We start from the raw sequence: 26,712 nt of genomic DNA, 5'->3' as shown, positions 1-26,712 counted from the left end.
AGAGAGAGAGAGAGAGAGAGAGAGAGAGAGAGAGAGAGAGAGAGAGACCCCTGTACAGGCCTGACACTTTAACAACAACAACAACAACAAATCAATCCCAATGCCTAGAAATTGGAAATCATTTTCCAGTCATGCAAATATGACCAGGCTGACACAGTGGGCAAAGAAACACACCAAAAGTGCTTTTCCATTAGGCCTCCATCCCTGGAGAAGATGCGCACGGCCAGATGCATTAATTTCAAATTGACAAAGCCCCTGTGTGAGGAAACATGAGCAGAACCACCACGGACAGCTTTTCTAAGGAAAGCAGAATGGTGCAAAGAGCTTGTTGCCAGCTCGCCAGAGATGGGTTTGATTTTCTCATCCCCCAGATTCAACAGCATGTTAGAAACAATGGCACAAGGACATGATTGCAGGTTGGGGGTGATGCAAGGAAGCCAGGATCCAAATCAGAGCTCAAGAGGTTGATTTTAGATGGAAACATGGAGTCAGAAGGGACCTCCCGGGTCATCTAGTCTGACCCCCGGCTCCAGCTGGCTCCACTCTTGACATGCCTACCATGTGCATGTCCAACCTATCCTTGAGCACCCTCATCGATGGGGCTTCAACCTCCTCCTGTGGAAACCTATTCCATATCCTCGGGGTCCTAACCATCAGGAAGTACTTCCTGGCATCCACCCTAAATCTTGGTTCCCTGAGCTTTGGTCCATTGGTGCACGTCCTGCCCTCCCCCGCAGGGGAAAAAAGGTCATGGCCCACCAATGATGGTGGTGGTGAAGTCCTCATATAAGGACTGGAAGGCATCAGATGATCCATGCAATTCAGCTAATGAATTGGACACAGACCTACTGTATGGATCATTAATGAGAGATGACCCCTGTGAAAGCACGTTTCTGCTGAGGGTATTCTTGTTTCGCAATGGTCAGAGGTGACTTCATCAGGGGAGGCTGGCGGGCTGTCTACTGGCCTCTGCCACTCTACTTTAGTCATCTCCCAGAACAGACTCCTGCAGACACCCGCTGTATAGGGTTACCTTTGAAGAGGGGGAAGAAACGTCGGCTCACACTCACGCGGTTTCTCTCTTGACAGGTGTGGCCACAGAGAGCAAGTTACTTTTTTCAGCTCAGGTGTGCTGGCTTCATATACACTTCTCACTTCAAAGTGCTGGTGATGAACCTTAAGCTTTAGGGCATGCATAACCTGAGACTTATTTAGCCGGATGAAAGACAAAGTGCGGGAATAATGCCTTTTACACAATGTGGCTGATGCGTATACAGGTCTAATGCTAGTATTGCAATAGTATATTGTAATGAAGCCACCTGGAATGGGGACATTTTGTATAGCAGTGATGGCAAACCTATGGCCTGTGTGCCCAAAGGGACATGCAGAGCCCTCTCTGTTCGCACGCGATCACCCCAGCAGCCATGCGCATATTCGGAAAGATTAAAGGCGCCAGGCAACGACGTCACTCATTAGCCGCAACTCCCGGAGCTTTCGCATGGCCGGTCAGTGAGCTGCCAGGGATTTCCTTGGACTGTGATTTTAGCAAAAGGTAGGAAAGGTAGGAAATGCACTCAGATGCCTTTTTCAGGGCCGGCCAAAAGCTGGTGGTCAGTGGAACGTTGCCCCCTTGTGCTGGTGGTCAGCAAATTCAAGTTCTATTGCAGTGCTGGCACTTTGCGATACATAAGTGGGCTCTGAGTTGCAGTTTGGGCACTCGGTCTCGAAAAGGTTCGCCATCACTGATCTATAGAATACAACTTAGAACTGGGCTCTTGGCACTGTTACATACACCTTATAATGTTCGTCTATATTCTTCCAATATTTCTGCATTGTCTTTTAATGTTTTACTTTGGTCTGGTCTCTGGCCCTAAGATTCACCACCACCACCACCACCACCATGTGACGATGCTTCTGAGGAAGTACTTCCGCTCATATTCCCCTTCCCCTTCCCTTAGATCTTCACGGGAGTGTCTCACATCCTTTCCAGATGGAAGAGCGGCAATGGAGAACAGCCTTCCTGCCATAGCACCTTCCCTGTGGAATGTCTTGCACACGGAGGCATCTGCTGAAGTTTTCTGTCACTGGTGACTTTTTTGGAAAGGGTTCCTGCAACCACGTGGTTGGTAGGGCATCCTTGCTTTTACCAGTGTGGAATTTTAAGTGTTCAAAACCGTCTCGTTGTTAAAATGTGTGCCATGTAAGTACATGTACATTGCCTAAATATAACAGAACATTTAAAATGTGTTCAATATTTATGTACAATTTCTTCTGCCAGGAAATAGCACCTGAAGCAACCACAATAAATACTAGATATAATATGTTCGATCCTGAAGCATGGATATGATCCATCCACCCTGATAGATCCCTGCATGCTCAATTCCACACTGGATCATCTTAAAAAAATAAAGGCAATGGCAAGAACTGAGCTTCCAAAGCCATGACAATATCTCCTGAAATTAGCAGAATTTGGCTATGGACTTTTTCATGGAGCTCACTGTAGCTGGAACAGAGCTAACATGTTTTGTGAACTGTTATAAGACAGTATGTGGCACAGTTTCTCTCCTCTGCTTAGTTCAAGAATGTGGCTATTTATTTATACTTCATCACCACTGTACCATATTACATTACTGCGTTACATGGGTGAGAAAGTCATGTCTCTGCCCCCAGTGAACTTACAATCTAAAATAACCACCATGAAAACTATAGCAAGACAAACAAGGGTAGGGAGAAAAGGATATGAGCAGATGGATACATATTTAGAAATCCGTTATCCTCTGGAATGAGACTTAAGAGAATAAGCCACAGCGCGACTTGGGAGCAAGGAAATTTGGGGAAGGATTCTGAAATAATGGAGATGGCCCCACAGGCATATTCAAGAAAGAACATAGTTCGCATGTTCAAGTGGCAAGAGAGTACAATACCGTCATCTAAGGGAACGGTTGGGTCAGCCGTGGTTGGTTACGGGGTGGGGTGCAGAAGTCATGCGAAAGACCAAAATGAGAAAGACAGAAACCTAGGAAGGGTCTGGCTCTGGTTAGATCTAAAAGGAAGAACAGAAGGGGAGAAATGTGCTTGGTTTGCATTTTGACGTGAGCCAACCCAGTCCACATCACTAACCGAATAAGCACACTGGAGCGCATAATTATGGAGAAGGGGTGTTATTCGGTTTCAAAGCAAATGTGTCGCATTTAGCTGGCTCCATGTTTGATGCCCAGTATTAGGGCTGGAAACTGCATCCAGTGCTGGGCTAGATGGCCCAATGGTCTCAGTATAAGCCCACTTCCTATGCTCCCATCCTCCACTTTTTTCTGACTTTTGTAATGTAGCTCTCCATTCAAAGAGTATCTACAAAAAGGCTTACATTATGGGAAATTGCTTATCAAAATTGCATATCCTGGGAGCACAAACAAACATTTTTCTGTGGGCTTTCAGAAACAATTTTCATGTTGATGCAGAAATGGGACAGAACCTTTGCCTGAAAAAATTGCAAATGGTACTGGGAGAGAAACAGACAGATTCAACCATCCTCAGATAAAGATGGGAGGAAGAGGGGAGAGAGGAAGGTTTGTGGAGGGGAGCCATATGGTTAGAGCTTCAGGAAGGATAAATAATTTTGGCAGCTGACTACAGTCCAATGCTTATGTAGATTTACTCAGAGTCAGTCACCCTTATTTCAATTAGATCTGCTTTCCAGTAAATGTCCAAAGGATTGTAGTTCAAGTCTTATTGGGCTTTGGCCACTTAGCAACTAAAATGAGGTATTTATTCCACAATGTTTTATCTCAGTAGTTAGGTCCCGTGGAGGTTCAACTTAGTCACCACTGATCTTTCTTCATCAAAAACGAAAGTCTGGCTTTATTTAGATTGATGCTGCTACAAAGGAAGTTGCTCCAGCCAGCCTTATATATCTTCAGTTTATGAGTCTACAACACCCGTTCCAAGTTCCCTCTCTCTGAAACTCGCAACAATTAATATTTAATACAAAGCACGAGCCATTTCTATGTGGTGTGGCATTATTCCCTTGAATGTGTAAATAAGGGCAGCCAAAGCAGGTTAAAAGAATCCCTCAAATGATGCCGTAATTCGCCTCATCTTTATAAACAGCTTCCTTCACATCAGGCAATTAACTTGCACCTTCCACAACTTTTATGACTTACTGGTAATCAGGACATGGCTGAGTTTTAGTCTATGCTCAGATGGTCCTGTAAGTAAACAGCCATGCTGCGCAACAGACCACAGGCAACTGTGCTGCTATGTGCAGCTTCGTTCGTTTCAGCCGCCCGTCTCCAAGCAGAAGTCTTCGTGTACCAGTGATGGGCCATGCTTAGACTCCTCCCTTCGGCAGCACCTGGAAAATCAGCAGCCCCAGCTCAGGCATCCAGTGGAGAAGCTGCACGATGCAAAGACGGAACCGCTAACCCATTTCTGCAGGGAGTGGCACCAGCTCACCTGGAGTTGCCAGGAACTGAACCCGGGGTCTTCTACACAGCTCTGACGCTTCCTCACATGGCAGGTGCTGTAACACTACAGAGGAAAAGAGCAGCAGTGCAGCTCTGGCAGCAGGCACATGGGTGGCCGAGTGCCACTCTCATGCTTCAAAACCCCTTCTCCATTACACTCATCCCCATGCGTGGGCCCGGTCGGGTATCATGCCAAACCGTGGTCAAATGAACATGGGCGATTTGGTGTGAACTCAGCATGAGAAGCCGGGATTGCTAGTCATCTGAAGAAGCAAGGATTTTAGAGACCTGGGTCTACAGGGGAATGAAGAGCTGTGGGTGTTGCTGAGGTCTAGAGTGCCTTCTGAACTGACAAACCGTCATTACAGCTATCTCTCATTCCCTGAAGGCTGCTGCATCATGGAGTGACTGCACATGTTTATGAAGCTGCACCAAGAGAGCAGAAAAGCAAAACAGAGCTGCTCAAGCATGTTTAGAAGGGTGGTACAATCTATTAAGCAGCAACCAGCTATACACACTTCACACTGCCTCACTTTTGCTCAGTACTTAATACATTCAGATGCAATGAATTAAGTGCAAAGAGAGAAAGCAAACTGTTAATTTACACAGACCTTGTATAACCGAAGACACAAAATGTTCTGCAAAATTCACCTGGAATAAAAGCAAATCAAGATGCATCTAACCCAAATGCACAGCATGGGATAATGGGGGGGGGGGGGGAGAGACCCCAGCAGACACCTACCAAACGTAAAGGCTAAATTCTACCAACCATGTATTAAAAATTGGCCAGCTGCCTTCCCACTCCATTTCGGCTATTGCAAAGCAAGCAAAGGGGTTAACATCTTTTTTGGAAGTTGTTCTGGCAGGGAGTTTTAGCAATCAAACTGTTTATTTTTAAGAGCAGAGCTTATTCTGAAATCCAAGTTTCTCCCTGATGTACAATTCAAGTTGTCATGCAGGGGCAACCATATTATAATGGCCATTCAGAAAGTGAAAAAGGAGCTTCTCGATATTTACGGATGCCCTTAAGACAATTCATTATGGATATAGTAAGTGACAACATTGCGTGGCAGGCAGCACAACTGGGACTCCTGACAAATCTAATTAACGGCACATCGGGGGTATTTTGCCTATCCTTTACATACTCTGCCAGCTTTGAGTGCCTAATGAGGGAAGCAGCTTAAACATTCCTAGAACTTTGCTAGTTGGACAGAACAGCCTGCAACCAAGCCTCCCTTCGCAAGCACGGCTGCATAGAGGCTTCACATGTCTGGGTAAACAAAGACATTCCCATCAAGACAACTCAACCAGCCCTCTGTAATATTGACAGAGAGAACTGCCAGAAAGTATACAAACATTATAGTCAGTTGCCATTGGTAAATCAAGATTGGTTTGAGTTAATGCCATAATTGGATTCAAAACATTAAAAGCGTTTGTCTTCAGCCTGTGTTCCTTGCTTTACCCTTGCTGAAGTCCATGCAGACAAAGAGGCCTTATATACCGAGTGGGTACAAGGACCGGATGCTCTCTGAACAGCTGGCTTGATTCAATGCAAGTATCTTCCCTATTATTCCTACAGACACCAGCAGTCCAGTTCCTGAACTCAGCGTATACTATTATAATTACAGTAGTGCATCCAGGTCACCATTTGTGAACATAATACTCACTCTCTGGTAACGTTTACAGCCACCCACCATATTTCAGCGTATTTAGTCCGTTCGATAAAGCCCAGCCACCACCCACATGCTGTGGATCCAGGCTGAGACCAGGCCTTACAATTTCAAGAATGAACATTAGCACATTCCACATGTCACACATGCAACGGATGCCCCATGCACTGAAAAGACAGCAAGGTGAGGCCACGAAACCAACACACCCCCCCCGCGCATGTCACATAATTAATAAACATGTGGATGTTGAGAACTAATTAATGTGTTTAAAGTATCCCGCCCTTCACGATCACTCCGGGTGGCAACACAGTGAAATAAACAAATAAAAACTTTGGAGGGCTGTATTTGGTCTAAAGGGTCAAAGGAGGTCTTAAATTAAAGAGAAATGGCAGATATTCTGCTAACAGCAAAAACTAATAATACTCTTGCTTTGGGGAATGCCATGTTAGGTAAGGAACGGAACAAGTACGGATGCAGGCTGCAATCCATTAGCCAGCAAATTTCCTTATTCTAAAAGTGGGCATCTGCTCGGCATACTTCCATTGCCTCCGCAGGCCTTCCCTGACCATCACTAGACCAACGGGGAAGTCTTCCCTCTTTCAATAAAGCACATTAAAATCATAAAGCGTGTTGCTGCAGCTTTTACTACCAAGGATGCAAAGCTGGAGTCAAAAGTGCAATGAAGGAAAGATGGTCTCAGGGGCAAAGCCAGGCTTTTAAACTGAACCAGCTGTGTGCACAATAAACATTGGACTGGCAGAATCAGTGAAACCAGAACACACTGCAGCCTCTCTTCACAGCTGGGGACACAAAGAACAGCACAACAGACTGCCCGAAAATTGGAGTTTTGCTCTTTCGGTCTGAATCTTGGTTGCTAAGCAAGCACACTTTGGAATACAAGCACGGTCTCCTTTACCCCTTCTAAAAATAAAGCTACATCTTTCATAGTTCCCTCTGAAATAGCTGATTAATGTCTTCAAACACAATTTTTTGAAGCAACTGCATTTATACTGTCTAGCCAAGATTAGTCCATTTCTGCACTGCTATGATAGGAATGTTAAGAAGAGTAACACATGAGATCAGTAGAAAAGCTATACACAGGAATCGCTTCCTATAGTTACATTTATTTCAAGGACTGAAAAAGACCTTGGGTGGGTATAATTTTAAACAAAAGTTTCTTGCAGAACAATTTTCATATATCTAATCAATGGCGGTCATATCAATGATATTGCATTTTCCATTTATTTTCCAAAAACTTCATGAGTTTCTCATAAGCTATAAAACATACAAAAGAAAGAAGACATGGGGGGTGTCCATTTTCTTCTGCTTTAACAAATTAACACCCATATCCCCTACTGGCACCATCATAATTGTTGTAAACTGTCCCAAGACCTCTGTAATGGGACAGTATAGAAGTTTTAAATTAAATAAATGATAACTTGGGAAAGGCAGGATCTATAGATAAAGAATTCTCACTGGCTGTATCTCTATGTGAAGCAGAAAAGTTGGGACAGTAGCCCTCTGCTGGTCCTGGGGCCAATGCCACGCTTGCCACCTTCCAGACCCAGCTCTGAATCAGAGCAAACTTTCCAGACATCAAAAAGAACCAGCAGGAACAAAAGCAAAAAATTTACAAGAAAGGCTTTAGAAAGCCAAATATATCCTGTATCTAAGCAATTGATTGTGTTTGACACTGATGGTTAACTGAAGTTTGATATGTTTCAGGAGGTTTTTGGTGACTTGAAAGCACAAGACTAAACCCAAAAACTATTTTCCATTAACACATCAAAGCAAAGATTAGCATTCATATCATAGAATTCATTCAAATCTGACCATACAAAGCACATTACAGAGATGTTGTTTGAGCAAACTATTTATTAAAGAAATGGTTAAGACTGAACTAAGTCATACATTGTATGTGTTTGAATGTGGGTGGGAGCAAGGGGGGCAGGTAAGCAAATTTTGTGCCCGAGCTTGTTTATCATGGCACTCAAACCATCAATACTGGCTTGTTGCTCCCAGAGTTGCCAGACCCATAAGCCACAGCTTGTCACTGGACAGAGAGATGTCAAGATCTCTACTTTGCATGACATGTTAAACCATGGGAATGTTTGTGGTTTGTTTAGCTACACACACACACACACAAACACTCAATAGCACTCCCTCCTTCCCTCTCTCCTTCCCTCCCTCCCTCCCTCTCTCTCACACACACACTTCAATTTATCCAGCTCTAAGTCAAAAGAGGAAGCCGCAACTTAAAAGATAAGTTGCGTTTATTTTGGGACAGTTAATAGTTTTTGCTTGCATACCGAAGATATAATAGACTGACATATGGTGGAGTCTTAAGTAGGGCACACTGAATTCTGGAGGCTGAAATATCTCAGGTAAAAACAGCTTTTCCAAAGCTATTTTGGGGAACCCAGACCTGCAGCAGAAAGAAAGGAATTGGTTGCCTGTGAATATAAACAGAGCACTTTTCACGGAGACAGGTTCTGCTAACTGAGCCAAAGATGCCCACGCAGCAGGTCATTTTAACTGGCGAATCAAGGTAGCAGTCTGAGGCAAGCCCTCCTGAGAAAGGTAAAGATCAAACCTCTTGCCCAAAAACTCAGCAGGAACACAAACTGACCCTCACTCAATGGTGAACCGTCCACGAAGAGCAATGAGCCTGAACACAGAAGAGCTAACAAGAGTTAATGCAGTTGAAATCCTAGACTCAGCTATTGTACCTGGACCACACAGACACTCAAAAATACCACTTTCGGGGTCACAAGTACCATAAATTTGGAAAAAGAAAGGAAACTCCATCGCCGCTGGTCCTTAAATCACCTGGTTCTAAGCTTCTGAAAATATCCAACTGTCAAACAAGGAGTGTTGGTAAACTTAGTTTGCAACCATGTCCAGCTATTTGCTTTGCTGTATAGGACAAAGTTCTAATGTTTCAAGTCTGTTTGGAAAGACAAGAGATTAACAAGGTAATCTTCACCCCTCTAACAGGAACTCAAAAGACTGGTTAATGAGTGCCATAAGCTGCACATATAAAACTGGGATAAGTGTAAAATAGGCTGGAAAGGAGACACATGACCATATAAAATTCCCATAATTTAAGCATCGAAACAGTGCTGAGAATACTAGCTGCTGACTTCAAAATATTTAGGGTCCTTACCTTTTGTTAATGGGCTTTTCATCTTTCTCATACGGCCGAATGAACCATTTCCCAATCCTTACAAAATTCTTATCCATTAGGCATCTAAGAGAGAGAGAGAGAGAGAGAGAGAGAGAGAGAGAGAGAGAGAGAGAGAGAGAGAGAGAGAGAGAGAGAGAGAAACAATTAAATGAATAAAATGGAGAAGAAGATTACGAGTATGTGAACTGCCTTGGGCTCCTTGCAGGAAAAGGAGGGATGGAAATAAAAACTATTCCAGAAAAGCTCTGAAAATAGTATAAGAATCAATACTCTTCCTACCAGCTTGATATTGGATTAAGGGCTTAAATATATGACCAGTCCAGAACCAATTTGGTCAGCTGGTCAGTTATTGGTAAGAGTTAGTCAAACATTTTTAAAACAAGTTAATACTATCTTCTTGATTTGGAACACCTTCAAGATATCCTAAGCCAGGGATTTCCAATGCAATGCAATGAGGAGCACAGAGGGACCCCCAACAACACCAGCAAAGCTCTCCACCACCTGCCCCCCCCCTTCAAAATGCATTTTCACAAAAGAACCTGGGCCAGAATCTTCCACTGATCAGTTGTCTGGCAGGCAGGAAGAAATGAAAGAAATGCTTCCTGATCTCATCCAATTCACTTTCACCCCCTTTGTTCTATCTCTTCACTGTTCGTTCATTTTGTTTGTTTAAAACTTTTATACCCCATCCTATACATAAAAGTCTGAGAAACAGTAGTAAATACTAATTTGGACATTTTTCCTTTCAATGCATCTAACTGAATTTCAGGAAAGGACTCCGCATCTCTCATATGCAGAAGAATACAGCTTGTGAAAGTTGTTCCTTGATTAAGAAGGCAACACTGAGATGGAAACAGCAAAATTCTGCCAGTGTAAGCACAGAAAACATTCCTAAATTATTCTCCCGCCTTCCATAGAGAAAAACAATTAATTTCAATCTATTTCATTCTATCAATATAATAACCAGCTACTATTTTATCTGCAATGCAATCCTGAAGAAGATAATAAATATATCCGGCAAGTTAATTTATTATCTAAAATAGGACTGTAACTGCTATCGTAAACATGTGTTCTTACCAATACGGTAAATGTATTTTAATAAAAATACAAATGGATGCATATATAATATATATAACTGTGTTTGTAGCATAATGGTAATGGGCAGTTTTTATACAAATTTAATTAACAAATAAATGATGTTTCAAATTTTGATGCCACTCAAAATGAATATTCCATTAAATTACCCCCACCTCACCAATCTCTAGACCATATGCCAGAATCCAGTGAAAATATCAAACCATGGGCATAAAATGAAACTACCCATTAAATTATAGTAATTTGCTGTATGCCTTTGCAAAAAAAAAAAAAAAAGGCCACAGAGTGACTTCTCACAACCAAGAGCATCCCTCACTCTCCAATCAGGATTCTCATGCACTAGACAACTCCAGCACTGAAAAATCTTGAATCACTAAGGCAACAGTCTAATCCTCGTCGAGGCACTCCTAATCCTCCAACCATTTGGATCAGTTGGGCAACACAAGGGTACATATCCTTTGTATTAATAATATGGACTCCATTTTATCCATTCATTCCTTGTGAATCTTGCAACCTGTGTAGGAAAACTAACCATGCAGAAATGTTATCAATTTGAGAGTCAAGAATCCAAGGGAGGAAGGATTAACATGGGTTCATTAGTGATACCTTCTGAAAATGAATCAGAAATCTCAAATAGAACAGCCAATTTGAGCAGGATGGCGTGAAGAATCAAGAGCTTCGAGATTCAGCTATCCACACTCCTGAAAGTATTTGCTTGGATAGTGGAACTTTATCAGAAAGTTGTTACATGCTAAGGCCTGTAGAGATATTTTAAACAGGAGCAGCCTAATTAAAGTAGGACTGTTTGTTCGTGTCTTTTGGCACCTATCCCATGCTGCTTTTGCAAGTAGCAAGGCAGTGAAAGGTACGTGCGAAAGAGAACGATAGATGGCTTTCCTGATGAGATGACAGAAGCCATAGCCCTCAGTGACTCACCCTGATCCTTTAGGATCAGTTTCCCCAGGATTTGAAGGACAACTAAACCTTCCAGGAATAATACACCATCTACATCTGCATACAAGGCAATTTGCGTAGAAGATGAGGTCAATATTTTGGGCTGTTTCTCTGGTCAAGCATATGAGCCCCCAGAATTTTTGCTTTGCTATTTCTGGATTCAAGAGTCATCTTATACACCAATATATATGCTAAATTATTATATTATGCTCCTGATGAAAACAGTCACCAGGAGATTTGGAGAGAGGGGTCCGCAGGACACGCCAGCTCTATTTCGCTGTGAGTTCTGAACCAAGAGACACTGTGCGTGTTTTCCACTGGTGTCTGGACTAAGAAATTAAAGCTGTTAAGTTAGAGGTCCTCTAGGCTGGCAGTTCCCAGGCCCCGGAATTCAGCTTGATGCCTCTGTCTGATCCGGACGAATTCCCCCTGCATCTTTTAGGGGTGCTCCTGCATCATCTCAGTCCCTGGAGCCCAGGTGACCTTAGTGGCCCAGGACACAACAACCAACTTTGGCTGGTACACCACAGGGACCAGCCGTGGACAGAGATAACCCAGCCATGGTAATCCATGCACTGCAACCTCATGCTGCAACACGCTCGGTGTGAGGCTGCCCGTGGGCTTGGTCCAGAAGCTGCAGCAAGAGGAGGCAGCCGCAAGCAGGATGCCCACCGGGCCAGCAAGCTACGCTCACACAATACATGGCTTAAAAGAACTGCACCGCCTGCCTGTTGCACCATATTTAAGGTTGGAATTTAACATACAAAGCCTTAAAGATCTGCTTTCCCTTATAGATACCCAACTAGCTCTTATTTATTTATTTATTTATTTATTTTCCAATTTATATCCTGCCTTTTTCCTACAAAGGGCTCAAGGCAGCTTACATCATTCTCCTCCTCCATCTTATCCCCACAACAACAACCCTGTGAGGTAGGTTGGGCTGAGAGTCTGTGGCTGGCCCAAAGTCACCCAGTTGGCTCCATGGCTGAGTGGGGACTTGAACCCAGATCCTCTGAGTCCCAGTCCCATGCTCTTAACCACTACGCCACACTGGCTCTCACCAGGGGAGTTATGATCACCAGGAAGGTTCTTGTTACTCATTCCAAAATACTAGAAGGTAACCGTGCAATGCCTCAAGGGCAGGCCTCCTTGGTACTGGCACCGATCCTACAGAAAAGCCTGTGCATTCTGTTTGGGTGGAACCAAAGTAGCATCTTTCAAAGGCCTCTTTAAAATGCACTTGCTCGCCTAGGCTGTCTCTGGCTTGTAATTAAATTAACCATGGCACACCGCTGTACTGCTCTATATTATTTCTATAACCAGAATGGCTTTTTTAATTGTTTAAGATTGGTTTTAAGATTAATATTTCAAATGTGATTTTAATATTTATGAGCACATTACTTAGTGATTTTTAAACATGTAGCAGTATAGAGATATTGCAAATAAATGCATGGTCTGCTCTTCCATTGGGTCTAAAAACAGTGGGTTACAGTAGTTTATAAGTAACAAGTGTATTTAAGTGAACAGACAGAGAATTCTGCACATTTTTAAATCACACATGTTTAATACAAGGAGAGAAGAACTACTCCCTTCTTTGGCCTAAAATTACTGCCAATGAAGAAAATACAGTAAGAACAGGATGGTTAAAGTTGAAATATAAATGGGCTGTTTGCAAAACAGCAGGACATGCGTGAATTCACAGACCAAATTATCAAAGATCAACACGAAAGCCACAAGGTCGTCTCAGGTTGTTACAATTTTTACCTGACTTGATAATTTAAGAACTCTATTGTGAATAGGTATGCTATTCTGCTCCCTATGTGATATGTAGCAATAAAATTTGATTTCTAAGCTCCTAATGCGATGGGAGTAGCCCTTAAAAAAAAGCAATGCTTTATCCGAAAATGCCCCAGATGTTTGCAAGCAGCTTAATGAGCTTTAATGTCAAGCATACTAGGCATGGTACCTCTTTGGACTACAATAATGCATCAGCTCTGCACCGGGGGACTACGATCTGCATTCAGCAATGAGATTGGAATACCTTTATCCTCATATACTTATTTATTTACTTACTTATTTATAATTAAAATGACGTTTAACTTCAGCCTAGTTGTTCAATCATTCTCTGAGATTCCCTAGTTGTGTCATGTCCTACAGGTGTCCATCTGGTGACCACCCAGAAGAGGATTTTTCCTCTGGTGGCACCCATACAAAACAGTCCCAATTCTGATTCACTTCAGGCACGTGTAAACATTTGAATCCACCTGGGTGTTGGTTCATTCGCGACGCCTGCCACTTTGCCTTTGTTTCCTTGATGTGATCGGTTATGTTTTAGTATGTTGCTGTTATATTGCATATATACACTTACATTATGATTTGACGGCTGTGCACTGCCTGGGCATGTTTTATACGAGAATATATACAGAAATATTTTAATATAAATAAAAAAAGCACTGGTGTCTGCTTGCACTGACTTCTCCAACGCTCTCCAGTTTTTACGTTTAAGCTCCAAATGGAGAAAGGGTTCTGTTGTGTTAAGCAATAAGGGCTCTAATGAGTTGTCCTATTCATGGCTCCATAATCCCTAATTTCAGGTCTCCCATGGCAACTGCCCTTCTGACCAGTAAACTAAAAAGGGCTCCAGAGAGAGGCAGACACCTTGTCTCATATTTATTTATTTATATTTATTTATTTTTAGATTTATATCCTGCCTTTTTCCTACAAAGGGCTCAAGGCAGTTTACATCATTCTCCTCCTTCATCTTATCCCCACAACACCCCTGTGAGGTAGGTTGGGCTGAGAGCCTGTGACTGGCCCCAAGTCACCCAGTTGGCTCCATGGCTGAGCGGGGACTTGAACCCAGATCCTCTGAGTCCCAGTCCCATGCTCTTAACCACAACACCACACTGGCTCTCCCTTTAAATATGCCAGAGCAAATGAGAGATTTCATGCTTCCCCCTCTGCAAAGGGGACTGAGAGGAAGGGCTTGGTGGCAGGCCAGACCTGAGCAATGGACCCCCTGCGCCTAACACATAACAATGACGTCGGCACAGAAGTCGCTCCCCTACCTTTCCAGCAGGTTGTGTATCGCCTTGAAAAGCAGCGTCCTGCATTCATAGGAAAGCCCGTTCTCCCAAAGTCCTTCTTCCACCACTGTAAATACAGACAAAATGTGATTATATTATCTGGGAACAGAATGTGGGGGTAGAGCGATTCAAGACAACGGAAGCATGTCTTTAAAACAGCAACTGGTTTCTTCAAATGACTTTGTTGTGGTTTAGTTGCAAAGTCGTGCCCAACCCATCATGACCTCATGGACAACATTCCTCCAGGCTCTCCTGTCCTCCACCTTCCCTCAGAGTCCACCCAAGCTCACACCCACTGCCCCAGTGACTCCATCCAGCCACCTCAGCCTCTGCCGTCCCCTTCTCCTTTTGCCGTCAATCATTCCCAGCATCAGGGACTTGTCCAGTGAGTCCTTCCTTCTCATTGTGTGGCCATCCAATAACTTACACACTCAATTACAGCATTTTCCGTCTGGTCAAATCAACCAGCAATAGGAATTGCCAGACACATAAGACATATTCTTCCTTTCTCTTTTCAAATTTTGTCTCATGATGGGAGGGTTTTTCCAGGTTTAATTGTGCAAAGTATTCAGAGACAGCAAGTAAACCAAGAGGACTGTCATTCAGATTATTCAAATGTTAAAATCAGAGACTGAAGTGCTTAGCTGCTCATTCTGTATTTAGACATTTCATCCAAGTTGTCCAAATGTTGCAGCCTTCACTAAGATGGGCTTCGGCGAAAGACAAGGCTGCCAGTTGTACAAACAGCTACTGATGATAACAAAAACCAACACAGGCCAGAGAGTACAGCTATGGAGCCAGGTTTTTTCCATCTGGAAAAGCAAAAGTTCTACCTCTGTTATGAATGCAGTGGATGTCATGGACTGGGTCTTAGACCCACAATGTCATACACAAAACACAGTGCGCATGTTCATATGTCTTCAGCAGGTGGGGGGGGTGTGGGGGGGAATCCAAACACAAGCCGGTTCAACATTTTGGGAACCAGTATTGAATTCCTCATGTATAATTGTGCTGTGGAAAACATTCCTATCTCTGGAGATAGAAAGAAAAGAAAGAAAAAAAGGAAAACTGGAGAGTATTTCTTTGCAGGAGCCAGCTAAACGTTTGGTGAGAGCTGAAAATTAAACAACTCCGAAGCAACGCAAGTGTGTTTTGCTAGATTGTTCATTTCATGTTATAGGAAAGCATTAATCAGAAATGGCACTCCACACTCAACTTCTGCTCCTTTTCCTGGTCCAGTTTCATACCTTGCCAAGCTGCCAATGCCTGCAAATCGTTTTCTGCATGGAGGGCTGAGATAAATTGATAAAAAAAACCAACAGCTTAAAAAAGACCATAAGTACAGCTTCAACACTGTAACCAATCGGAATCACATGCAGCCAAGAACAACAACGAAAAGCCTAAACATATTTTTTGTAGTTTCCTCCTTTGAAGCTGCTAAACATTTCTGTACACATACTTTCCTCCCTGCCTGCCAATGATGGGAAAAAGGGAAAATAAAAACAACATATATGTTAATAGTGAAATAAAATGTATAATTATATTATAGGCAGCTCATATATAATAAATTATAAGTGCACTGTATGTGGGAATGAAGATGCAATTCCTAACAGAGGAAATGCCATAACAATTTACATATGTTGTGTTTTATAGTTAAGCAGGCAGGTGCACTGAGAGCCAGCTTGGCATAAAAGCTGGAACTGGACTCAGGAGATCTGAGTGTAAGTCTCTCTTGGCCATGAAGTTCCCTGGGTGACTTTAAGCCAGTCTCGGATTCTTGGCCTAACCCACCTCACAAGGTTGTTGTGAAGAAGAAAAAAGTAGAGGAAGAGGACTACATAAGCTGCCTTGGGACAGAAATACAACACATACGAGCGAACAACATATGATACGTACGCAATGTAATAATTCGACTGGTGTGCAGACGCACGCACACACTGCACCTGATCTGTTCTGAGTAATTCCACTACGACAGGAGTAAGCAGCCACGTCCATCCACGTGCTTCAGATGCAACTCCTGTTCCAAGGCCCAGCCAGCATGGCCAACGGTCAGGGATTATGGAAGCTACAGAACAATGTGTCCAACGCTACGGGAACTAGTGAAAAAGTATTACACTGTAAAGTTACTGTTGTGACTGGACGTGACCAGGCGCTGCACATCCTCAACAGACGCAACTAGCTGTTACGGGACGCAACTAGCTGTTTATCCATTAACAGTGGCTGAAAATCAATTTTTATTCTGCTGTGCCGACAGGCTCCTACACCAAGGCAAAGTACACGAAACGGGGAAGTCAACAATTACTGAAGAGGTTACGTTGTGAGCAGAGCTATAGGCTTTTTTCCTAGGATGTCTTTTCTTCCATGTTTAAAAAAAAAAAACCATTTAAAAACCCAATTGATTGGTAAATATCTGCATTAAATATATATCAAACATTCAATTACCACAGACTTGTATTAAAGCTTATATTTTACTTTGATCGAATTTGGCCATTTAGTAATAAATGCAGACGTATCAATTGCCCTAGGATTTGACTTACAGCAAAGTAGTACAGTGCATATACTGATTCTGAAATAGCCATAAAAAGCTTAAGTGCAATAGTATTGATCCATCACTTTTACTATGCCATTGATACCATGTAAAACCTGTTTCAAGTACTTAGAGGTGGATATCTTACATGCAACACTCCTTCCTGCTCCTTGAACTGCTTATAATTCTAAGGAAATGGGTTTTCCCTTGCCTTTCCGAACTCTGGAAAGGCAATTTCCATAACGGGTCAACACTAGAAATGGGCGAATCTGCCAATTTGGTTTTCTTCGGCTTCTCTTTTCTCCTATGCTGCATTCGGCTCTTCCTGATACCACATCAATGTATGATTTTTTAAAGATAAGTATGAGAATTCATTTTCATGTCCATGTGCACATCTCCAATGCCCACATTTTGTGCACATTTTTGCACACATTTTTGCAAGCTATTTCCCTGTGTTTCTGTGCAATCTTTTCACTGTATGTATTTGCACACTTGTTACTTCACATATGGAATTTTATGTTTCCTTTCCTCTGATGGGCACCCTGTTGGGCACATTTTGTGTGAAAGACCATAGCACTAAATGTGAAAAAGATATTTACAGAGTACAAATATTCAGTTCACTCCGCAGTTTGGCTGTCACAAACTTGCTAAATCTTCATAATCATTTGAACAGATGCACTGTTTGCTTGACCTTTTATGCAAAATCACTTTATAGTTACAAATTCGCAAAAGATCTCACTGTGTTGTCCATTTCTTAGTTTCAGTCAGTGACTGAGTTTAAACAGCATGATAAGCTATGAGGGCTAATAAGCCAAAGTGGTTTCGTAACCACTCTGGCTGGGTTCAGCCAACACACTAACCCTAATCCCAACCCCAGCCTATAGACTAGCATAGCTTATATTGCGAACCCAGTCAGTGAGAAGAAAGAAATCTTTTTCCGTTTTTGTTCATACCCAAATATGAGTACTTTGCTGTTGATTGTCTGAATGGCAGACATTTCTTGGCCCAACACTGGATTTTCTTTGTGTCCTCCAACAAATGGTACAGTTAGAAAGAGAGTTGTCAACTGAGAAAAGGGGTGATGCCAAATCTAGAACAGTTGTCTGTTACCACCATCCGAGCCATGACAAGAAATCCCACCAGCTGTACTGGCTGACATGCAGCTGCCTCATTAACATTTCCCCTACCAACAAAACACTCATCCAGAATTTCTGTGCTTGCAACAATAATCTTAAAGAGCATTTTACAGGAGACTTAGCCCTGAGTAAGGGCACTCTGCAGCGTGATCAAGAGAACATTGAAACACGATTCATTAGACACGCCTGGAGTGATAAGAATGGAGCTGGCGGCCTTTCATTTCCTTACATTGTGCTGAGACTAATGCATTCCCATTACACAACAAGCAAATTTACACCCAGAAGAAAACTGTAATCACCTTTGATTAAGAGATGACATTTTTACTATATTAGGAAGTTGGCTAGGTCTCTCTTAAAACAACAACAACACACACATTAACATGTTAAACTAGTGAAAACCCAACGGGCAGAAAACTTTCCCAATCCACATACATTACCAAAACATGGTCTTTTAATAAGTCTGTTATGTAGCTTAAAACAATCTGTTGAAGGCTTTCAACCATTGTGTTTGACTGCAGCCTGGCTGTTGCTTTAAAAAGGAGCCCACAGCTCCACAGTCTCACAATTATGCTAATCCACACCAATATTTTTTCCTGTTTAGCTGATGTTGGCTTCCTTTGAAATGTTGTCTGTATAACTATTAAAAACAATGCCTCTTTTATTTCTTCTTTTCACTTGCTTCAGCAATGCATTGTCCTCTACTTTCATTTCTATTTATCGCTAACTATCCCACTTGTTACAAAACCATGAATTTCATGATGGACATCTGAAAGTACACTTTGAGTTATATTGTTAATATAAAATGGAGTAGGTGGTGGTGATTTTAAAAATGTACCAAGAAAACGTTTCAGCACTTCAGCAGCACTTACTTTGATCACTGAAATTCTGGATTGTGTCAACATAAACTGACAATATGCAGACTGAAAACATCCAAAAATCTCTATGGTTTGAAGCAAGATGCAGCTTTTGTCACAGAAATTAATGCTTCCTACTTTCCCAGTATTGCTATACTGATATAATTAGGGCAGAACAAGGCAGTTGCTTTTTTAAATCCCACCCTTCTAGTGAGTGGGAAGTTCAGTCTGAAAAGCAGTAACGGACTTGACGTGAACCAGGATATTTCATAGCTGAGTTGGGTTCTGAATCCAAGTCTCCATTACCAATTTTGTTCTGACTACATCACAACTGATTCCCTATTGTTTATTTTTATTCATTATGAACAACACAATTTCACATAAATTAACTATGCCCAATACCCAAAGTAAAGGCCTGTGAGACTTTAAAAGTTATGAAGGGGAAGTTATTCATTTCACTAGCTCTTCAAAAACCAATGGGATGGCATCCTATACCTCTGGCAACACAATTTCTTCCCAACAGCTTCTCTCATATCACTATAATCAAAACATTAAGCCACAAAAAAGCAGATTTTAAAGCAATGATGTTAAAGCATCTGATAAAAATATACCCTTCTGACCAGGAAAATGAAAGACAAGCCTCATCTAAGAGAATATTAGATAATGCTACTAAAATGAAGCTCTATGATCAACTGCTATTCCACAAATCATTAGAATGGTATTTGTTGCTTCTAAATGAAGTACTGGCTGTCCCAGTAGAAATGGTACATTTTTAATTCTAATGGCTAATCACTGGAAAATAATTCTAATGAAACCTGATATGATGGCCTGGCTGTATTTCCGTGCAAGGTGAACTTTTACAATTTGCCAGAATTGGAAAACTTAGAACCTTTCATGTTTTGATTCACAAAAACATTCATAAAGCTTTTATTTATTTTGTGCATGAATTTGCAAGGCTATTATATAACTTAGGAGGCAATAAAAAGGAATCTAGCTGTTTTGTAAGAAATGGGAGAACAGGAGGACTGGTTATTTGTGTCTATTGATTACCTGATTGCCTGCAGCATAAAAGTGACTGTTTGCATGCAAGACAGTCACTCTAGATTAAATACCACAAACAGGATTGCATGCTCCCAGAGGTGCAAGGGCAGGATTTAGCTGCAGAGGGAACTCCCAACAGAGCAAGCGCTCTGCTCTCTATCATGGTGCCATTCATCTTTTGGGCTGAAAAGATCCCCCCACCCCCAATAAAACAGAAAGTCCACAATGCACATGAGCATCAGGAGCAAGGCGGATGAACAGAACCAAACATGGTACCAAAGGACTGCAGCTTCGTTCATCCACGTGGCAGCACAGTTCTCGCTAGGGTGGACCTCTCTGATTTAGTGCTTGGCACAGATTACGCAAAGCCATTCCAGGGACTTACCTGGGCACCTGAAACCTGCCACTATTCAGGCATGTTCCCACATGGAATGCTGAAGCCGAATGTGCCAGTTCCGCCTCACCTAAGTAGTGAACCGAGGCAACGTAAATTTGGTAGGCACACCCACAGTTACATAAAGGATTCCTGCTATGAGGCAGGTTTCAATTATTTCTTATGGTATCAGCAGAATGCACCGCACTGCCAGTGCTGAATAGTAGTAACCCTTGATTCACTTGCTGAAGGTTCTCTTGTCTTTGTCTGTGAGTCTTCCGAAAGACAGGCCAAAGCTGCCAGATGCCCCTCTCTGAAATATGGGAGGCAGGATGTGTCCCAGTCAGATGTCAGGACCCCCTCCCAGGGATGGGAATTCTTCCAAAATTATTTATTAAATAAGTATTTAATAGAGTATTTAAAAAAGGATATCTACTCGAAGCAGGGCCTTCTCTGCGGTGGCGCCCAGACTATGGAATGCGCTCCCTGGAGAGGTTCGCCTGGCGTCGAGTTTATAGTCTTTTCAGTGCCAGGTTAAAACCTTTTTATTTAACTGTTATTTTAAAAACTAATTTAAATTTTAATGTTTAAGTCGCTTTTATTTAACTTATTTCATTTGTATTTTTTGGATTAATTGTTATTTATTGCTGTTTTATTGTGGTTGCTTTAATTATTGTAAGCCATCCTGAGATGCCATGCATAAGGGATGGTATACAAAAGTTTTAAATAAATAAATAAATAAATAAAATTGGGTCCTTAAAGCCAGAAGCCCTAACGGAACTGGTGCCGCCACCAAAGGGGCAAACATACTATACATAAAATGCAAATGAGCGAAAGAGAAATATCTACACAGGGAAAAAGAAAAATAAGGAAAAACCCACCAGGGAGAGCTCGATGTTCTTGCAGAGCTAAACTGAAGGGGCGTAGTGGCCCTGCCATGATCAACAAGCAGTCCAGCAGAAAGGGGGCACAAAGGGGGTCAAGCACTGGGGCAGGGCAGGGCTCCCTCCCTGAACCTCTTCTGTTCAAAACATTCTGGGAAGGGCTCTGTGCAGGTACAGAACCCGCAAGTGTGATGAAGGGATGCATGGACTTTGCTTTGCACATGCTCAGGTTCTTTTGCTCCACCGACAGAATAGGTCTTTGCGCAAGTGCATTTGCATAAAATTATTTGTATTTGCTTGAAATTATGGGACGTAAAATAAACAGATCCTCAGTTCCCCAGAATCCGTGTAGCTCAGGAACTGCCAGTCTGCTGCAGATTTTGCAGGCTAGATTCGCAGAAGTCCAGACTCTTTGGAATCTGTGGATTTTCTCCAAATACGTAGTGTGATACAGAGAGGCATAACTTGCTACAGACACAACTAGGACAGAACTGAGTAGGACGATGCTCACCCTGCCTCTTAAGGCTTCGGTATTCCCCCTTTCAGGGAGGAAGGAAGGCATGGGTTCCAGTAGCCTGAACTTCCTGATCCCGCCTAATCTTGGAAGCTAAGCAGGGTCAGGTCTGGTTAGAATCTGGATGGGTGACTTGAGCATATGAATGTAAACTGCCCAGCAAGCGTTGGCGGTGGGCAGTGTGGAAATGTGATGATGATGTTCTAGAACTTCTGGAAATGGTTCATGCAAGTGATTGCACAGTAACGAGAAAAAAGTCTTGCAAGGAAACTAGCCATAGTATGAGCAAAGCCTCAAAAGGGTAACAATAATAATAATTGTTAACAATATTTGCTTATTTATCTGGCCAGGGCGACTTCTTTTATATTTTTTATTTATTTTATATTGTTAATTTTAATTTTATATTGCTATTTTTGTATTTTATTGTATTTTATTGTGTTGTAAGCCGCCCCGAGGCTTCCGCAAGGGGCGGCATAGAAATGTTTAAATAAATAAATAAATAAATAAATAAATAAATAAATAAATAAATAAATAAATGGCTATAGCTGTGCTCCTGTGATGCAATTCAACTTAACTCCAATGAGCAAAATGAGGTCACGCTTCCTCATTTATGCAAACGACAAGAAGGCCGCTCCTGACTCCTTCTTGGCTGCCTTACTTGAGCTACCATCCTGGCAAACTGGAACGGAGGCGGGTTTGACAGCCAGGAAGGTAACGTAGCTAACACCAAGCATACATGGACTCCAAATGCACCCAACCTGGGGTCTCCCCATCTGAATTTTGTTGCTTTGTTCTTCCAGACAATATTTTCTGTTGCCTTGTCCCTTGCAAATAAAGGCTGGTAGCAACAATGTAAAATATCACCACTGAAATATCCCCGGTAAAGCCCCCCCCCCCCGACCCCAGCAATAAAAATCCCATTGAAATAATAGCAATAGTACCCAGCAAGCACAGTAAGGCCGTTAGTGCAAAAAGACACTGTCTCTATGGCTAAATGCGGCCACACGGCCAGCAGGGGGAGCGTCTCTCACTACACTTTCCGGCTAATTGGTCTTGGCTCGTCAAAGGCAGGCGCACATGGAGATGTCATCATTTTGCTACTACTGGTCCAAAACAGGAAGTTTCGGGGCCTGTTCCACTACACAGAAAGTTGGTAAACAAAACTCGACAGGCTGAAGGCTAAGAGGAAAATCTGAGAGATGATTTCGAGGGAAGAGTCACAGCCCCCAGGCCCGCCCCAAAAAATAAGGGGAAAAGAAAGGGCTGGCGAGCTAAGCTAAGCTAAGCTTAGGAGACCCGAACTGGGTGCCATGGCATGGACGATGGTCCTTCATAACTCTCCACACAGGGTTGCAGTGTAGAGCGACACACTTCGATGACCATCTCACCCCAACCCTCCAGTTGGCTTCTAGCTCTGAAAGCCAATTCTGTAATACAAAATATGGTGTTATTGTGCCTCATCCTGCGGTGCTTCAAAGTTACTGCGCCTCCTGCTCTGAGCACGAATGTCTATCGGAGCCATTTTTCCAACAGGGGTCGCTCACCTCCTGTTTCTGTCTGATGTTTTGGTTCTGTAATTCACAGGATGCTTTACTCTATTTTTTTTATTATTGCACTGAATATTTGTCATGGTTATCTGCGATCTTTGGTGTTATTGTGATCTCTGCAATTGCTTGGGGGTGTTTTGACTGCTCCGTTGACCAGTCCTACCTCTTCCTCCATGTCTCTCCCTCCCCCTGGGTCTCCCTATTCCCTGAGACACAACAACACATATGCAAATTAGCCAATTACTGTAATAGTCCCACAATGGCCCCACAGCTTTCAAGTGAGAGGAAGCTAGAAATGATTAAGCTTAGTAAGGAAGGCCTGTCGAATACCAAGACAGGCCAAACGCTAGGCCTCTCACGCCACACCGTCAGGCAATGGTATGACTGTATGTGACCCACGTTATTGTTATTGTTGACTTATTGTGGTGGTCTGGAATGGAACCCACAATAAAAAAGGGAATTAAAAGTCTTCAGTTGAAGCTGAAAGCTCAACCATCAACTGTGCCCTTAGTTGGATGAGCAGAGCCTAGTGACAGTGACGCATGCTCTGGTAACCTCCTTATTGGACTACTGTAATGCACTCTATGTGGGGCTACCCTTGAAGATGGTTGGAATACTTCAATTGGCTCAGAATAGAGCAGCCAGGTTGCTAATAGGGATCAGCAGATATACACACAATGCCAGTCCTGTACCATCCACACTGGCTTCCAGTTCAACTCCAGGTCCGATTTAAGTAATGACTTATAAAGCCCCAAGTGACTTAGGACCTGGATACGTGAAGGAGCACCTCCTTCCATATATATCTGCTCGGCCTCTAAGATCTGGAGTGAAGGTCCTTCTTCAGGAGATCCGAAGAGTGGCCACCCGGAGAAGGGCCTTCTCTGTGGTGGCACCCTGGTTGTAGAAGCGTCTCCCCAGAGAGGTGTGCCTGGCACCAATGTCAACAGTGCCAGGCCAACCCCTTTTAATTCTTCCATTATTTTAAATAGCATTTTAAGATTGGGTTTTATTTATTTATTGTAATTTTTCAATGCTGAATCCTGTTTATTTATTGTATCATTGCCCTGAGGCATTGCGAAGGGTGGGGTATAAAAGCTTTAAAAATAAATAAATAAATAAATAAATAAATATGCAGTTCTACATTATACTATTTCTATCTTCCATACATTGCAAGAACCCACTAAAGAAAAACCCACTTTCTGTACCTTTAAGACCATCTGCCTGGCCTTCCCTTTAAGACAAGCCAAAATGCCCAATGCCTCGAGGTGGAATGTGTTTGCACACCGTTAAATGGCTTGGGGCCTGGAAACCTGAGGAATGCCTTCTTCCCTGGGTGTCCGCCTGCCCCTTGGGATCTGAAGCAGGTCCTTCCTCAGGAGCCCTCCTTGAAGCAGCTTAGAAGGGTAGTTACTCAGAGAAGGGCCTTTTCAGCGGTGGCACCCTGACTCTGGAATTTGCTCCTCAGGAAGATTTGTCGCTTTATTCTTTTCAGCATCAGGCAAAAACCTTTTTATTTCCCCAGCATTTTAATGTTTAAACATTTTAATGTTTAATCGGTTTTATTCTGGGTTTTATAATTGAGGTTGGATGCAGTGCCTTGTTTTGTTTTATATTTTCGGGGTTTCTTTTCTTTTTCTTGTAAGCTGTCCCGAGACACTTGTAGTGGATGGCCTAGAAAACCTTTTAGTAAAGAAAGAAATAATAAATGACAATATTTGGAAAGCAACCGCACTCCTTAGAAAGTCACTGCACCTACGGAAAGATCTACTATGCTATCGTAACTTTGTGTGTGCTTGTGACGCCGAAGAAATCCAGACAATCAACAACGTAGTACTTTACGGAACCCTCAGGTATTCTCAAACTCGTACCTTCCAGATGTTTTGGACTCAGGTGTTGGGATTCCTAACTATTGGCTAAGGCTGATGGGACCTGAAGTTCAAACCATTTGGAAGGTACAGTTTGGGGAAGACAGACTTGCAATATGAAGCTGAGATTCTAAAGTCTTTGTAGCTCTTAGCTATGTCTGAAACCACCAATTTTGGGAGCCAGACAACTACTGAAGAAACTAAGCAGAAACTCAGTGCCACAACTCATGACTGGAGAAAGTAGAACAAACGGAAGCAAGTGTGGTCAATCTTGGACAAGAGTCTGACAAGAGTCAGAATTTTTACAGGATGCTGAATCTGGGGGTTTTGGCCATATAACCTTATGCTGACCTATACACAAAATGATCACATTTATGATCTGTGCTCTCCACCTGGAATGGCAATAGGGCACTGAATGACAGGTGCTATGGAACAGCAGCAGGAATCATAGAATAGTAGAGTTGGAAGGAGCCATGAAGGCCATTGGGTCCAACCCGCTGCTCACACCATCACACTCAGATGGCTGTCCAGGTTCTTTCTGAATGTCTCCGGTGTGGAACAGCCCACCCCCCCTCCAGGCAGCTGGTCCCACTGTCGTATTGCTCTGACAGTGAGGAAGCTTTTCCTGACATCCAGCCTGAATGTGGGTTGTCCCGATTATGTGGGTTGAACGGATTATTCCATGTTCTACACTCTGGCCTCAGCAAGAAGAGATCTTGGCCTTCCTCTTTGTGACAGCCTTGGAGGGACTTCTAGAGGGACACCATGTCCCCACTCAGTCTTCTCTTCTCAAGGCTGAACATGCCTGTGAGCAAACTACTAACCCCCTCTACTACCTGTAGGATTACCAGACCTGGGAAGCATGATGCTAGACTAGGTGGCCTATTATTCTACTCCAGTTTATGAAGTGCTTTTGTTTTTTTAACCATGTTACGTCATTAGTCCTTGTTCCATACTGAATTTAGACTCACCTGACAGTGGCTCTGCAGGTCTTTAGACAAAGGCCTTTCCAAGGCTTTCCTGGAACCGCCATGGATTAAACCCGTAACCTTCCATATGCAAAGCATGTGTTCCACCAGAGCATCGCCAATGCTTATGCTTTTATAGTCACATTACTCTTTCTGACTGAGTGGCTGACTGATTTCTATTCTGTCTCTCCAAATGCAGGCCCTCAAGGTGGTTCTCGCCAATCTAAATACAGAGTATGCATAATGTAAAGATCTGTAAGCAAGAACAGGGGGTTGGGGGGGGGTGATTATTACAAGCAAGAATAGTCGGAGGTTGGAAATACGGAGGCTAGGGAAAAATAGTAAAGTAAAATGTGTAAGAAGGATGCCGGCAAGATGCACTTTGCAAGAAAGAACAATAAAATGAATATATGATGAGGAAAGCACCGCATGCACCTCAGGCTTAATTCCCACATTTTCCATGGCAACCAGACCTGAACCTCAAACCCAACAGCTATGCACCACTTTAAAAAACAGAGCTAAAATAATGTATAAATATAAAAGCATGA

The 26,712-nt window shown here is 42.7% G+C and overlaps 1 protein-coding gene across 3 annotated transcripts in view; it reads right to left on the bottom strand.

Annotated features, from left to right (window-relative positions):
* The window catches only part of MED13L (mediator complex subunit 13L), a 198,360-nt gene that overhangs the window by 104,057 nt on the left and 67,591 nt on the right, over positions 1–26,712 (bottom strand). For all 3 annotated transcript variants that reach the window (XM_044448867.1, XM_044448869.1, XM_044448868.1), the window contains exons 3-4: positions 14,438–14,522; positions 9,300–9,383 (exon numbers count right to left, since the gene is read on the bottom strand). In XM_044448867.1, coding sequence (XP_044304802.1) covers positions 9,300–9,383; positions 14,438–14,522 — 169 coding nt within the window. The remainder of the gene's footprint in view (positions 1–9,299; positions 9,384–14,437; positions 14,523–26,712) is intronic.

Source organism: Varanus komodoensis, unplaced genomic scaffold, assembly GCF_004798865.1.
Source record: "Varanus komodoensis strain SLA01 unplaced genomic scaffold, ASM479886v1 scaffold56, whole genome shotgun sequence".
NCBI classification, from domain to species: Eukaryota; Metazoa; Chordata; class Lepidosauria; order Squamata; family Varanidae; genus Varanus; species Varanus komodoensis.
This window is presented reverse-complemented; position numbering and strand designations above follow the sequence as displayed.